The sequence below is a fragment of the Piliocolobus tephrosceles genome, chromosome 15 (assembly GCF_002776525.5).
Source record: "Piliocolobus tephrosceles isolate RC106 chromosome 15, ASM277652v3, whole genome shotgun sequence".
Classification (NCBI taxonomy): domain Eukaryota; kingdom Metazoa; phylum Chordata; class Mammalia; order Primates; family Cercopithecidae; genus Piliocolobus; species Piliocolobus tephrosceles.
The window spans coordinates 15,088,618-15,105,965 of NC_045448.1; the positions used below are offsets into that span (position 1 = coordinate 15,088,618).

General features: G+C 35.5%; 1 protein-coding gene across 1 annotated transcript in view; it reads right to left on the reverse strand.

The window, feature by feature from the left end:
• Nucleotides 1-17,348, reverse strand: part of NBAS (NBAS subunit of NRZ tethering complex) — a 394,400-nt gene that overhangs the window by 220,988 nt on the left and 156,064 nt on the right. Inside the window, exons 26-28 of the mRNA XM_026454698.1 lie at nt 17,109-17,242; nt 11,015-11,077; nt 8,820-8,943 (exon numbers count right to left, since the gene is read on the reverse strand). Coding sequence (XP_026310483.1) covers nt 8,820-8,943; nt 11,015-11,077; nt 17,109-17,242 — 321 coding nt within the window. The remainder of the gene's footprint in view (nt 1-8,819; nt 8,944-11,014; nt 11,078-17,108; nt 17,243-17,348) is intronic.

Genomic DNA, 17,348 nt, shown 5'->3' on the forward strand with positions numbered 1-17,348 from the left:
AGCCTGGGTGACAGAGCAAGACTCCGTCTCAAAAAAAAAAAAAAGGTAGATAGATACAAAATGCTAGGCAATTTCTAGGAAGGAGAATTCAATTAAGCTTAGAGGAGTCAAACAAGGTCTCCTGGAAGATGTGTTGGAGTCAGCTCTTAAAAGATAGAAAGGAATATACAATAGTGTGTTTTTACTGCTGGGTTTTATTTTTACTTTGATAGTTGGGTTAAACTGAATTTCTAAATCCTAAAATTTAGGTAAACAACATATGTTTAAAAAGTTCTTGAAAAGTTGCCTTTGCTTAATTCTACTCCTTCAGGATTAGTGCTTGAGGTGGCTTTTTTCCCCAGTCTTCTTTACATTTTTCTGTAGTCTCCCTACAGATCTGGAATTTAACCTTCCCATACACACATAGGGATCATTCTCCAATCCATAACTCCAGTTCGCACTTCTCTGCTGATCTTCATGTCCATCCTCACAGCAGCATCTCCACCTACTGTCTGACAAGCACCTCCAAGTCATACTTACCCTTTATTCTATGCATAAACTAAATGACTAATAGGTCAAAAAGTTATCAGTTTCTTTATGGACCATTTGGATATCATCTAATTGAAATGTCTTTCAACTCCTTTGCCAATTTTTCTTGTCTTTTTTTAAATATACATTTGACGTACTATGTTGCCAACTTTTCTACAGAGTAATCTATTAGTTCTCTCACAGCCTTCATGGCCTTTATAAACATTCTCTTCATATTCATTAAGTGTATCCCCCTCTGGACCAGGGAGGTACTATATCTTTTTCTTTGTAAGCCAGACATCAAGCATAATATGGACACAAATTATGTCAAAATCCATAATAAAACATTCATTAAATAATGTAAATAAACAATTCCATAAATAAGTGCACAAGTATAAAGTATGAATATTAATTGTTCAGTTTTCCTGTCTCTGTTGCAACTGGCTCTAAATGAACTTCCAAAGAACTTAGCAAAATTTCTAATTTCATTAGATGTGCTACTTTAAATGATGACAATATAGAAAGGGACAAAATGTGACCCAGCCATCCCACTACTGGGTATATACCCAAAGAATTATAAATTATGCTACTACAAAGACACATGCACACGTATGTTTATTGCGGCACTATTCACAATAGCAAAGACTTGGAATCAACCCAAATGTCCATCAGTGACAGACTGGATTAAGAAAATGTGGCACATATACACCATGGAATACTATGCAGCTATAAAAAAGGATGAGTTTGCGTCCTTTGTAGGGACATGGATGCAGCTGGAAACCATCATTCTTAGCAAACTATCACAAGAAGAGAAAACCAAACACCGCCTGTTCTCACTCATAGGTGGGAACTGAACAATGAGCTCACTTGGACTCGGGAAGGGGAACATCACACACTGGGGCCTATCATGGGGAGGGGGGAGGGGGGAGGGATTGCATTGGGGAGTTATACCTGATATAAATGATGAATTGATGGGTGCTGACGAGTTGATGGGTGCAGCACACCAACATGGCACATGTATACATATGTAACAAACCTGCACGTTATGCACATGTACCCTAGAACTTAAAGTATAATTAAAAAAAAAAAAAGAAAGAGACAAAATGAAACAAAGTTTTTCCAGATTTTTAAAATCTGTCATTATCTTTTCACTCACTTATTCTCACTTACTCCTTTGAAATGAGTAGCTAAAAATTATCAGTGCTTTAAGCAACACATACTAAAAAATAAGTAAGTCATTCATTCACAATTTTTTTTCTTTTAGGACAGTGTCTCATTCTGTTGCCCAGGCTGGAGTGCAGTGGCAAGATCTCGGCTCAATGCAACCTCCACCTCCTGGGCTCAAGCAATTCTCTAGCCTCAACCTCCCAAGTAGCTGGGACTACAGGCATAAGCAACCACGTGCAGCTAATATTTGTTTGTTTTTTATAAAAACAGGGTTTTGCCATGTTGCCTGGGCTGGTCTTGAACTCCTAAACTCAAAGTGATCTGCCCGCCTCTACCTCCCAAAGTGCTGGGATTATAGGCATGAGCCACTGTGCTTGGCCCATTCACCAAATTTTTATTAAGTAACACATTAAGTATTTTCTGAGCATCACCTATGTACCTGACATAATGTTTGTATCAAAGATTCTATACTTGTGCAACTCTCAAATGAATATATACATTAGCTGGAATTTTTATTAGGAATGCAGGAAAAAAACAGAGGAGTGAGAAGAATTGACATCTTTCCACTACTGACTCTTCCAATCTATAAACATGATGTATTCCTCCATTTCTTTAGGTCTTTAACAGATCTCAACAATGTTTCATAATTTCCATATAGATACTTTTGCATATCTCATGTTAGATTTATTCTTAGGTATTTAATGTTTTGATACTATCATAAAGTTTTCCACTTCATTAGTCCTGCACATCTCATGTTAGATTTACTTAAGTATTTAATGTTTTGATACCCTTATAACATTTTCCACTTCAACAGTCATGTAAGAAATGCATATTTTAAAAAGACAATGAAATGCCCTATATACCCATCCAAATGGCTAAAATGAGAGAAAAAAAAATCAGTATCCGGTATTTGTGACGTAGTGGAGTGACAGTAACTCTTATATTACTGAGAGAAATACACACAGTACAATTTTGAAAAACTGTTTGGCAGACTCTCCTAAAGTTGAACTCAGGTATATCCTATGACTCACCAGTTCCACTCCTAGGTAGATATTCAAGTGAAGGACAGAAATATGTACACCAGAAGACAGATAAGTACAAATTTATTCATAGCAGTAGCATTAATTACAGGAGAAAATGAGAAACAATTCAAATGTCCATCAACAGAGAATGTATAAATAATGTGTCATATTCACAAAATGGAATACTTTGCAACACTGAGAATGAACACACTAAGGTTATACCAACAATACAAAGGAATCTCACAAACATAATGTCGAGAGAAAGAAGCTACATGCAAATGTATATACTATATAATTCCATTTATATAAAGTAAAAAAAAAATGAGGCAAAGTTAATCTATAGTGTTTTAGTGTTTTGAAGGGGGGTAACTTATAGCACAAACAATCCATATATATACACTCAGTTCTCACTGCTGTGAGCTTTTCATACACATGGATAGCATCCTACTTTAGCAACCAGACTCCTGTCTGAGGACTTCCACTGCCAAAAGGCATGCTTAGTTATGCTGGAAGTGTAAGGGAGTTGACACTCATCAGACCAGTCCGCAAACAATGATAGCCACTAGAGGGTAGCTGAGTAATCCTCCAACTCCCAGATGACCCCAGCAATACTGAGCCCTAGTCCACAGTGGAAAACCTCCTTATGTAATATAACCAGTATTGGCTCCCTTTTCTTCCCTGTATCAGTTCCCCATTCTCCTACTGATGCTAGGCTATAATTACCTTCCAAACAACCTACACTCTAATCTTAGCCTCAGGGAAGCCCACATTGACAGAAGAATAATGCACCATTTCTTCACTTAATTGCTGTCTACGTGGGTTTGGTATGATCATTTTATAAAAATGTACGAAGCAGTAAACATCTTTTTTATAAAAAAGAGTTGATGGTATACTGTGGAGTTAGAACCAGAATCCAAGTCACCTGACTCCCAAGTCAAGATAATTTCCTAATATGACTTCCTTACAGGAATTTAGAAGACATGAAAGACATAGATCAAGGGGGACTTTCAAAGGGATGTTCACATTCAGAAAAGATTAAGCAAAAGGAAATGAATTAAATCTCCAGCCTAAAACAAGTAAAAGTATGCAAAAATAGTGGACATCAGGCAATAAAGGACAGTGATCCCTGAGAGATAAAACCAAGTCTTTTTTGTTGTTGCTGTTTGAGACAAGGTCTCACTCTGTCACCCAGACTGGAGTGCAGTGGCACGGTCATGGCTCACGGCTGAGATGACTCTTAAGACTACCCCAGTTTACTGCCTTGAGAAAGATTCCAGACCACAGCACAAGAAAGGAAAAATCTAAGCAGACTTTTGGACTCCCTGAATTGAGAAGACAGAACTGAAATTCCAGAGAAACCAAAGCACACAGAGCACATGCAGGACGAAGTGCCAGGGAGGACACAACAGAACTGGAAGAAATTCCCAAGATGTGCGAAGGGTCCCAGCAAATATTCAGCCAAGTAGAAGCCATAAATGCCTGCGGTAAAACTGCCCGAGGCTAGGCAAAGAGAACACAATGTCAAGCTCACACCCGCTGGAAAACCTCAGGACACAGGGGCATTAAGCAGAGTCTTAGCTCAGTTATAGGGAATAATTAGCCCTAGAAGGAGCTCCTCCTCCACCTCAAATGCAAGAAGCAAAAGGATTAAACTGTTGGCAAGTAAATTAACCATGTCCCAGAAAAAAGCACAAGATTTACAATAAGTGAAATAAATGAGACATAGAAAGAAAACTATTGCATGTTTTCACTTATATGTGAAATAAAAAAAATCAAGTATAAAGAAATAGACACCAAAACAGTGGTTACCATGAAGGGTTGGATGGGACAAATAAGGAGATGCAGATTAAAGGATACAAAGTAGCAGACAGGTAGATGAACAAGCCTAGAGGTCTAGTATACATGAGAACTATAGGTAATAAAATTGTCCTGTACATGGGATCATGCTAAAAGAGTAGATTTTAGCTACTCCTGCCACAAAAACAAACAAAATAAAATAGATAACTATGTGAGATGATGAATGTTAATTTGTTTCACCATAGTAACCTTTTTACTATTTATATGTATCCCATCACATCATGCTGTATATTTTAAATATATAAAATAAAACAATTTTTTAAAAAGTTCTAAAAATACAAAAATATGATAGCATACAAGAAGGAAGAATTCATAATGTCTAGTATTCAATAAAATTATTTTGTGACCAGGAGCGGTGGCTCATGCCTGAAATCTCAGCACTTTGGGAGGCCGAGGCAGGTGGATCACGAGATCAGGAGTTTGAGACCAGCCTGACCAACATGGTGAAACCCCGTCTCTACTAAAAATACAAAAATTAGCTGGGCATGGAGCACGCCTGTAATCCCGGCTACTCGGGAGGCTGAAGCAGGAGAATCCCTTGAAGCCGGGAGGTGGAGGTTGCAGTGAGCCAAGATCACACCACTGCACTCTAGCCTGGGCGACAGAGAGAGACTCCGTCTCAAAAAAAAAAAAAAAAAAAAAAAAAATTATTTTACATTGAAAAACATGAAAAATATGACAGATAATGAGGAAAAAATTGTTGAAAACCTACCCAGATATTAGATGGGTATCACAGATGTTAGAAAGATGTTTTTAAAAAGAAGAGAAATGTCAGAAAAAGCTTGTGTTAGAAAAACAGACAAGAATGTTTTAAAATTTATTATAACTGTTTAACATATGTTCAAAAAGTTAATGAGGCATGAAAGTTTAATAAAAACCAAAATTGAACTCTTAGAGATTTAAAAAAAAAACTCTTAATGAAAAATACAATGAATGTACAAATTAAGACATTAGAGAAAAAAATATGTAGTGGACTTTAAAGAACAGTGATAGAAATTCACCAAAATGAAACCCAAATACCTAAGACTATTAAAACCAACAAGTAACACAGTACTGATGAGCTGTGAGGCAACCTGAAAGGTCCTAATAAATGTATAACTGGAGTCCCTAGGAGCAGAAGATAAAGGAGAAGAAATACGCAAAAATTTTCCAAGTTGGATGGAAACTATAAATCCAAAGATCCAAGATCCAAGATTTTTTTTTTTTTTTTTTTTTGAGATGGAGTCTTGCTGTGTCTCCCAGACTGGAGTGTAGTGGCACGATCTCGGTTCACTGCAAGCTCCACCTCCCAGGTTCACGCCATTCTCCTTCCTCAGCCTCCCGAGTAGCTGGGACTACAGATGCCCGCCACCACACCCAGCTAATTTTTTGTATTTTTAGTAGAGACAGAGTTTCACCATGTTAGCCAGGATGGTCTCGATCTCCTGACCTCGTGATCCCCCCGCCTCAGCCTCCCAAAGTGCTGGGATTACAGGCGTGAGCCACCACGCCCAGACGATCCAAGATGTTTTATGAAGAAAACTATACCATGAAATTAAATTTGAAACTGATGTCAAAAAGAGAAATTCACAACAGCAATTTAAAAAATATGAGAAACACATCAGAAACAGATTAAGTCTGACAGCAGATTTCTCATTGGAAGAAAAATGCATGCTAGGAGACAGTGGAGCAATTTCTGTACCATAGCATACTTAAAAAAAAAAAAACTGTCAAATTTGAAGTGTATACCAAGTGACTACATCCTTCAGAGAAAAATGTGAAATAAAGATTTTTTTAAACAAACAAAGATGAACAAATGAATCACTGGCATCCTAGCACTACAAACAAACAAACAAAAAAAAACATTAAAAGAAGTCTTCTAGACAAAAAGAAAATAAAACCAGACAGAAACACAGGTTTACATAAAGAATAAAAACTGCCAGAAATGGTAACTACATGGATAAATACACAACACATTTTTCACATTATTTACATCACTTTAAAAAATAGTTTACTGCTTGCAAATAATAATTACAATGCAAAGTGGGGTTTTTAACATACATAAAAGTAAATTATATGATGCCAAAAAAAAAAAAAAAGCTTGGAGAAGAGAAAGTATCTTGCTACAAACTCATATTGTAGAGGTAAAAAAAAAAAATAAACTCAGTATGCATTATTTACAATGGCCTTTTAAAGAATATATTCAGTAAATAAGAATCAAGAGTAGAACTTGAAGAAACTAACCAAGAGTTTTGCAAATTAACAGACAGATCCCTGAACACAAACGCATTAGTTGCAGCTTTGGAATAGATGTGGATTTCCCAGGGAGAAATAGTGCACCTAAAGTTAGTAAAACGTGCATTTGTGACAGATTTGCTGGTATCTGCCACCCTTCCTATCACAGGAAGATCTACCTTCCTGTGATAGCACAATCTTTTATATAGGAAATCCCATGAAGTCTGCAAAGAAAAACTATTAGAGCTAATAAGTAAGCCCAGAAAAGTTAGAGGACATAAGATCAATATATCAAAGAATCAACTATATTTCTACACACTAGGAAGGAACAATCTGAAAATGAAATTAAGAAAGCAATTCCCTTTACAATAGGACCAAAAAAGAATAAAATACTTCAGAATAATTTAACAAAATAAACGCAAGAATGGTACACTAAAAACTAAAAGATCATTTAAAGAAATTAAAGAAGAACTAAGTAAAGGGAAAGACATCCTATGTTCACGGATTGGAAGACTTAATATTGATTTAGGATAGCAACGTTCTCCAAACTGACCTACAGATTTGTTGCAATCCTTATCAAAATTCCAAATGAAGAAATTGGTAAGCTTATTCCAAAATGCATATGGAACTGCAAAGGCCCTATAATAAACAAAACAACTTTGGCGAAAAAAAACAAAGCTGGGAGACTGTTATCTAATTTCAATATTTAATAGAAATCTGCAATAATTAACACAGTACAGTATTGGAAGAAAGAAATAAATGGATCAATGGAACAAAATAATCAAAAATTAAGCCCCCATTTACGCAGACAACAGATTTTTTAAAAATTGCAAAGGTAGTTCAGTAGAGAAAGGATGGCTTTTTAAACAAATGGTGAGGAATAATTAGACATAAAAAGTTTTTTGATCCATACTTTGAACAATAAGCAAAAATGAACTCTCAGAATGGTTCATGGATCTAAATGTAACATGTAAAACCAAAAATTTTGCTAACAAAGGTAGGAAAAAAACATTGTGGCAAAGCATTAAAAAAGTACAAATTGATTAAAAGGCAATTTTTTAAAAAGTATACTCTTCAAAACACAATGATAACGAAAAGACAGGGTACAAATGGGAGAAAATCTTCACAAAGCATACATCTAATAAAAAGACTTATATCTAGAATATATAAGAAAAGTCCCAAAACTCAATAAAAAGAAAAATAACTCAGTTTTAAAGACAGGCAGAGAAAACATGCAGATAGCAAATAAGCACTGACCACACCAAGTGTTGATGACGACAAAGAAGAGGAATGTAGGATGTAGCAACTGCAAGTCTCCTACAAGCCTGGGAGGAAAGCAAAATGGCACAAATCCTTTAAAAAACAGTTTGGCAGTTTTTGAAAGTTAACTATTCACCTACCAAATGATCCTGCCATTTCATCCTTAGGTATTTGTTCAAGAGAAGTGAAAGCATATGTCCATACAAACACTTGCATATGAAAAGTCATAGCAACTTTATTTGTAAAAGCCAAAACTCAAAATAACCCAAATGTCCATGGACAGAGAAGTAGTAAACAGGGTGTGAAAATTCCATACAATGAAATATCATTCAGCAAATAAAAAGAAACAAACTACTGATCCATGACACGACATGGATGAATCACAAAATAATTATACTGAGTGAAAGCCAAACAAACACACAAACAAAAAATTACACTGTGTGATTTATTTATATAAAATTCTAGGAAATGCAAAGTAATATACAGAACTAAAAAAAATAGATTAGTGGTAGCCCTGATGAGGAGAAGGGAGCATGATAACAAAAAGCAAGAGAGAAAGGATTCTAAAGGAGTAATCAAAAAACTTTCAGGGGTATTGGATATGTTTATTATCTTAATCATAATGATGGTTTCCCATGGGTATATACATATATCAAAACGTATCAAATTATACTTACACTTTATGTGCAGTTTATTACTAGTTATAACACAATGAGGTTGTCAGAAAAAGAGAAATACTTTTAAAAATATTTAAAATTAATTGACCCAAGTATCAATTAATTTTATTACTCACTTCCGGCCGGTGTGCCTAGTCAATCTAACCATCAGCTTGCGTGCCTCTTCCGAGCTAGACTGAGTGTTTTTAACAAATGAAATTGGTTTCTCGAGTCCATGTTTTTCCAAAAGCTCTGACACACTATAAGTGAAAAAAGGATTATTAATGTCTTGCTACCAAACAAAAAGAGTCTTAAGAATCTTAGGCATATAGGTTGCACTTCAGTGTTTATTACTAAAAAAAATTATCCCATAGTGTAATCCAATTTTACATATAACATTGATTCTCAACAAAAAAGAAAAAAAAAATCTAATAATTATATAACAAATCTTACCTTTCTCATTGACTTTTATGAGAATGTAGTTGGACTAAGTAGCATACTAAAAGAAAGCATGACCTATCTTTATCTCAAAAGTCTTTTTTACCACAGCACCTGTCAGTAAAATAAGCCACATCTATACTTTCAGTACAGTTTTAATTCTTATTAATCCTATTGAGTATTCTATTATAGGCAAGACTACTAGAAAAGCAATAAACTAAGAATGTTAGAGTTAGAAGACTCTGGAAATCATCAGGCTCATTCTCTATCAAGAATCCATTTTATAAATATACAAAATATGTCAAAAATTCTCTCTCTTATGAATCTTCTTGAGATATCCCATTCCATAATAATCAACATCATATAAACACTTGATCTGACTCACAAAATCTCACATTTATGAACTGACTACTACAGGACTGAATAGAGTGACTGGATAGAATCCAGTAACTCTTCAGAAAATAGCTTTCATCGGTAAAGTCGCCTGGCATTATGTATACTAAAACATTGATCAAGTATCTGGGGCTATGAGGTGGAACAGGAATACAAAGCTCTTATCTTGAAAGCACAGTAAATTAAGCTAAATGAAACCTAATGTTTAGGTTTAGTGAAACCTAAACATCATCCAGAAACCTATAGGGTGTTAACTGTTTCCTTGAGGTATTGATGGCATAATAAAACTACCAGGACCACTCATGGTTACAATCACAGACATGTGATGAAATAAATGACGTTTATTTCACTGTATCTCTTTGAGCTATCTCTTCTCAATTTTACTAGAGAAATAAAGGTAACTATGCAGATTTGTAGAGAATGAATTTACATTGACTCAACCCACCAAGCCTGAGTCAAACTAAACTGAATGTGTTAGGAAGGTAGCGAGGAGGACAGGCACAAGCCAACCTACAATGGGAAAAGCTGATTTAGTAAACATTTTTCAAGAAATACAACTGTATAACTTTTAGAACACAAAATAACAGGAATCAAGCTAGGTAATAATAAACACAGGTCTTCAGGAAACTGAACAGTTAATTCTCTATTAAATTCACATATTATGGTACACAAAACCATTCTGTTCCCTCAAAGGCAACTTGAAATATTTTTACACTAAAGTCCATTAATTTGAATAAGATTTCTAATCAGTGGACTCCAAATTATCATACATACTACTATTAGTAACGTTATTAGCTATAATTTCTACAATTATATATTGGAAGACCAGAGTTTATTATTCTTAAATTTTTACTTTTAATATAATACTTAAAAGTTAAATGTACATATTTATATAAACATAAAAATAAATATTAGTAAACAATATCAGACTTTCTACATGGGAAATTAAGACTATTTCAATCTCCAAAAGAGATAGTTTAACATTTTACTACAACAGTAAAGAATATTCCTCCAGTGTTGCATGAGGGTTCTAATGCAGTTTGACATAATACAAATAGTCAATTCAATGTATTATGCCCTAAAAAGGGAAGTTAGTGTAATAAACATTGTTTGTTGATAAAGATGCAATAACTGCTGCATGAACGAACATTCCTTATGTGCCTACGATGTAGGAGGCACTTTAAATGTTTAATCTAATATTGATTCCACAGTTTCATGAGTTAAGATATTATAGATAAGAAAACCCTAGGCCCAAAGATCACACAACTAGTAAGTGGTAAGGTCTAAATTTGAACGTAGGTTTTCAAAGATCATGTTATTATTCTATCACTCCACTACAACAGGGGTATAGCGTATTTGCTGTTGAGAAAATTCACTCCCAAGACAAACAAAAATGAGGTCAAAATAGAAACAATGACTCACAGGCAGACTTAACGTGACATTTCTTGGACAAATTCCCTTAATAAGCATGGAGCCAAAAAAAACTGTCATTTTTCTCACCTGAGAATTTGTTCCAGTTGGTCTACCATGTCATGAAGCTTTGTGGTTGCCTCTGTCTTATCACTAATAAATTAAAAGAAGAAGAAGAAAAAAGCCCTTAAGCTTAGTATTAGATTTTTAAATAAAATACAAAACTTAATGAAGTGAAAAAAAGGAAAGATGTTTCTTTTACGTGTACTGCATAACAATATTGCCTAAATTCATTCAGCATTACTCATGATTCAAGAGAATAAGAAATGCTAGAGTAGAACAATATTCTCTGTTACAGATTAGTCAGATATGAGCAACTATTTTCTAGGGTACTTTTGGTTCAGTTGTACTTAAAGGTAAAAAAAAAATTACAAATCGATTGTTTAAGATGAGGTAAAGGGTAAAATCACTATTTACTACTGTTCTTTTAAACTAGTGAAACAGATTAAGAAGCAGCATAGTCGTGTTGGCTTTCTCCTAGGCCTCTCTACACAACTTAGGATCCCCTCCTCTCCAGGAAGTTTCCATTAGGATTCTATAACCTCAGGAAAGTTCTTACACATAATCATCCCCTGTGCGTTAAGGGAAGGGAATCCCATCCACTTCAATGTTAAGGAATCAGTGAGAAGTACATCCATCACATAGATAACCCCTGGTAGGGAGTGAAGATGAAAAGGCAATGCTTTCTGAGGAAGCCCGTAAGCAGAAACTAGAAGAAACACTATCATGAAAAAGATCACACACTAATAAAAACGTGGTTGGTAGAGAAGATTAAGTATGGCACAACATACGTGCAAGTGAATAGAGGGATATGGTGAAAAAGATTATAACTGATATAAAAGCCCTCTTTCACCCTAGACAACTCTGTGTCCCAAACACTCAACTGACAAACACTGCCCCTGCCACTCTCAGGTGCCTTCTGTGCAATGCTCCACCTGAATTCCCACAAGATCTTATGGTTTCATTTATTTTTTATTATTTATTTTTTAAGTACAATTTTCATTGTATTTTTCTCCAGAGAATAGTCTGTCTTCCTTATTTAAGGACTCAGCTCCTTACATAGGCTTTAGTGGGGATTGTGGGGCAGCACCCACAGGTCAAAATCGGCGTGGGGGTGTTTGGTGCTTCACGAGATCAATTCCTGACTATTTTGCTGTGAATTGCACAGCCCACACAGTAACGTAGCTTCACACACAGCTTGGGAAGCACATAGGCATTGAAGACGCTCGCTTCAGAAATGTCCCTGACTGCTGTGGCCTACACTATGTTTCGAATGATGAATTTCTTAATGCCCTTGTACTTGGGCATGCATCAGGCACAGTTCATGCAGTGAACAGGCTGCATGTGGCCACGGACCTTTTTGGCACGACCATTGTTCCTTCTTTTCCTTGTCACTTTGGAGGAACACACCAGAGAAAGCAATGGTTTTATTAACAAGAAGTCCTAACAAAAAATCTTTGGACTTGGAAAATTAAAAATGTCCTGCTTTGGACAAAAAACCCTCATTATTTTTAAAACTATCTGCCTGGTCTAAATGTATCTGACAATTAATCAATGCAACTTACAAATATTACACCATCTGTTTACACTAAGTTTTAGGCTTTGGACAAGAATGATGAGTGGGATATATTCTACTGAAAGTCCTTCAGAAGATTATTCATCAGAGTTAACTTCCCTTAACATACTCAGTCAGCAGTGTGTGTGTGTATGTGTGTGTCTACGGTTTTTTTGTTTGTTTGTTTTGTTTGAGACAGGGTTTTGCTCTGTCACCTAGGCTGGAATGCAGTGGCAGGATCATGGCTCATTGCAACCTCTGCGTCCTGGGCTCAAGCGATCCTCCTGGCTCAGCCTTCTGAGTAGCTAGGACTAAAGGTGTACGTTACCACACCCAGCTAATTTTTAAATTTTTTTGTAGAGATGGGGTTTTCCTATGTTCCCCAGACTGGTCTCAACTGATTCTCCCGCCTTGGCCTTCCAAAGTGCTAGGATTTCAGGCACGAGTAACTGCACCTGGCCTTATTCAGCAGTATTTTGGAAATTATCATGTTACAGCTCTATTATAATCATTTATCACAGATATTTGAGGTACAATGTTCTTCCTTTGTGAACTGACATTCACGAACATAATGAGTAGAGAATTTTTTAGCCAGATTAAATAATCTGCCTAGGTAAGATGCAAAAAAATTTAATTAGATTAAGTGATTGCTCATTCCTCAAATAGCAAATGGATGTATTTATAGCTTACCATTTGATAAATAACAACTATTTTAACCACTAAAAATAAACAAATAATCACCAAGAGAATATAAATTGAAAAACTTGGCATGAAGAACAAAGAGAACCACAGAAAATATTTTGAGCCCTATATTTTAATACAAGGCTAATTTGTAATTACAAGTTACTTAGAAAATTAAAAACATGAAATGCAATCATTAAGAAACTAATGGAGTAACAAGAAAATATCAAGCCATTCTTTGTGTTTACATAAAAAAAAGTTAGATCAGAAACCAATAATCTGAAGCCAAGAAACGCTTTTGGCCATGTAAACATGAGAGGCATTTCTTAGCCTACACACTCTTCAAAAACAAACATGTTAATCCCCTAACTATAACATCTACATAGAAAACGTTTTTAATATCATAATCCTACTGATACCATGATAATCTCCTCAAAGCAGGCAAATTACTATTTAATAATTAATAGATAAGCTCTAATTGATATTTATGCTATTTGAGTTTAGTGGAAAACAAAGCTTAATATATTTACTTTTAAGAGTTATGCACATGAGTTAGAAGTCAGTGATTGTGCCTGGTTGACTTAGGAAAAAGAAATGAGATATGAAGCTGACAGAGGAATCATAAGGTTCCCACCGAGCCCAGTAAGGAAGAAACTCCCTGCCACTCCAGCTTTCGGAGGAAAGAGGGGCTTCTGCATCTCTTGTCGCACTCCAGGGAGGAGCAATTTGACTACTGACACACTGACAGCCTTTGGGTTGAGATTTTTAAACAATGGGAACAACATTTTGCTATAAAAATCTATTAATACTATCCAGTTTACCTGCCTTTGGCTGCCTATGGAAGGCCTACAGTTCTCAGAGACACACTTGTACACTCTGCTGCTCTCTACTAGGGATGTGAGGTAGCCTGTACTCACACCAGTACAGGTCTGAGTAATACACAGATGCTGAGTCCACTCTGATTTACCTTTCCCTATATGAAGAAAGAAGGAAGAAAAGAGAGGAGTACGAATAAACTTATCAAGGAAAAAATATAAGAACATTCCTCAAAGGTCTGAAGGTTATGAATTTCCAGAATGGATGAGACCATTCAGTGAACACCACAATGAATTTACATATGAAACAGAAACACATCCTTATGCTATTTCCGAACACCAAAAAAACCTTCTTTTAAAAAAAATCCATATTTAAATAGGTATTATTCAGGATGCCATTGAACTTCTCAACAATACTAGAAAGAAAAGACAAGAGTAACACCTTCAAAATTCACAGGATAAGGATTCTAGGTCTATGATTCCATGTACAATTAAACCTTCTACCAAGTAAAAGTGTGCAATTATGGTATTTTCCTAATATGTGACAGTCTTTTAAAAAATACCTCTCAGGCAATCTTTGACAGGAAGCTATTTGACAGTATACTCCATCAAAATGAGGAAAAAGTGAAGAAAGAAGAAAGGAAAACCAAGAAATGCAATATGCAACACAAGAGAGAGGCAAACGACATCCCAGGATAATAGATGGACAGCAGACACAGAGAACAATTCATTCATACCAATTCCAAGAAGGATGTTTCAAAAGGAAGAGAGCGAGAGAAGAAGAGACAGACAGAAAAAAACAACCAAAAAAAAAAAAAAACCAGGAAAGGAACAGAGAGATTATTAAATAGTTTTCACGACTGAAAGTAGTTTAACAAGGCCGGGCGCGGTGGCTCAAGCCTGTAATCCCAGCACTTTGGGAGGCCGAGACGGGTGGATCACGAGGTCAGGAGATCGAGACCATCCTGGTCTACACGGTGAAACCCCGTCTCTACTATAAAATACAAAAAACTAGCCGGGCGAGATGGCGGGCGCCTGTAGTCCCAGCTACTCGGGAGGCTGAGGCAGGAGAATGGTAAACCCAGGAGGCGGAGCTTGCAGTGAGCCGAGATCGCGCCACTGCACTCCAGCCTGGGCGACAGAGCGAGACTCCTCCGTCTCAAAAAAAAAAAAAAGAAAGTAGTTTAACAGTTCTGTCAAAGCATGAGGGTGATGGAAAAAAAGAAAACAACAGAAAAGGAAATTATTCAATCCAGGAAAATCAGATAGTTGTATTAAAAGGAAAATAAACCACACCTAGTTCTGCAGTATAAACAATATTTACACAATCATAATGATTAAAACACTGGAAAATGGTAGGAGAAGTGGATATGGGAGAAGGGAAAGGACTTCCATAAAAGGAAGTCAAAATGATATAAAATTGCAAAATCAAAAAAATAACAACATGAGCATAACATTTTAAAGGAGGTAGGCAAAGACAAGGAAAAATCTACCAGTGAAAGTATTTGCTTTTTGAAGACAGGAATCCAAGAATGGGAAAAGTGGGCAGCAAACAGTTGTTTATCAGCGGATATTACTAATACCAGTCTTCTTATTCCGACTTTAACTATGTTCATACATTATTTATATTTAAAAATTAGAGGAAGATCATGTCCCTTTAAGCTCCTTTATTCTAGAAAAGCGCCTCCCCACGGCCCCACATTTTGTCTTCCTAAATGACACTAATTATTTAAAGTACAAAGACCAGTTAATGCACAGAACAGCTCACATTCTGTATTTGTCTTATTCTTCATGGTGTTATTTAACTTGTCTCTCTAATCCCCTATGAGCTGCAAACTAGAAGTTCCGCCTAAAAGACTAATCTGATTAGACTCACGGTAAACAACTTTAGCAAAAATATTTCTTAAGGGCTGCTGTAAGACCAGGTGCTTCATACTGCATCACATCAGGAGGCATATAAGGTCAGGTAGTCTGACTATAAGTGATGTCACCTTTCACGACTTGGTTAAGATGATGGCAGTTAGAGCTCAACTTTGAAATTAAAAAAAAAAAAAAGTCACTAGGCACTGGGGTGATACTTTGGTATCATGCAAATAACCTTTTCTCATTAATCTTTCACCTGATTTCACTTCCACTAATGACTGCATGAATAACTATTTCACGGTAGATTGCAAAATTGGTGACTGCTATCATTTGCTACATAAGAAATAAAAATTTCCTTTGGCCAGATATAAGCCCTCCTCCCAAAATAAAAAGAAGAAATAAAAATGTTCTCAAAAGTAAAAGGAAAAGAGAGAAAAGAGGGAGAAGATAAAAAGAGAGCAAAGAGAAAGAGAAAACAGAGAATGAGGCTTTCTTGTCTAAATATCTGATTTTGTAAATCGGGAAATTAACGACCAAAGAAGTAAAGTGACTTGGCTAAAAGTCACAAAAGCTTAAAACAGGTCTGCTGGTATTTACCACTCTTTCATGTGTTGTTATTTATGTCCCCAGATGTGAAATTTATCATACATACTCAATTTAATAGACGGATCAGAAGAATAATTGTTACCTGACTTCCAAAGAAAAAATACAAATTTGACTTGCATACAACTAAATAATCCAAAAGCATATTATATACATTTCCATTTAAACATAAAAGCAGTTAAGAATTAGGTACATTCACTACTTAAAAGAATTCCTGTAGGCAAAGGCAAAAAACAATTCATAGAATAAATATAATTAGTCCATAAATGTGAAAAAAAAGCTTCATTAAAAACATAATTACTACCTACTGACTTATAAAAAGCAGTTTTTGTGGAGATGGTGGTGGTATTTTTGTTTTTTAATAGAAAATTATCATGTTTGACAAAATTCAGAATTTATAATTACAGTTGAACAAAATATAGAACTTCGCATATATTGGTAAGACAAGAAATGTTTATCCTAGGCAGTAGGACTGAGGACGATTTTGTTTTCTTCTTTGTTTTTTTCACATTCCCAAAATTCTCTAAGGTAAACATTTGGGGAAGCAATGTTTTTAACTGTTAGAATAAAACAACACAATTAAGACTGGCACACTGTGGATTCTTACCCATATCCTCTTTCTGGCAGACATTCTAGTATGTCATAGCAAAGAGAGAGTTGGTCATTTCGTTCACAGGTATAGATGCACTCTAGTGCTATCGCCATCAGTTGGTCCTGATCAGGAATAATTTTTTGCTGCAGCTACAGAAAATAAAGTATGTTGTATTAAATGTCAACAGATTTATAGTCAACTTTTCCATATCTCAATACTACTGTCAATAGAATATTAAATAGCACAATTAATCAA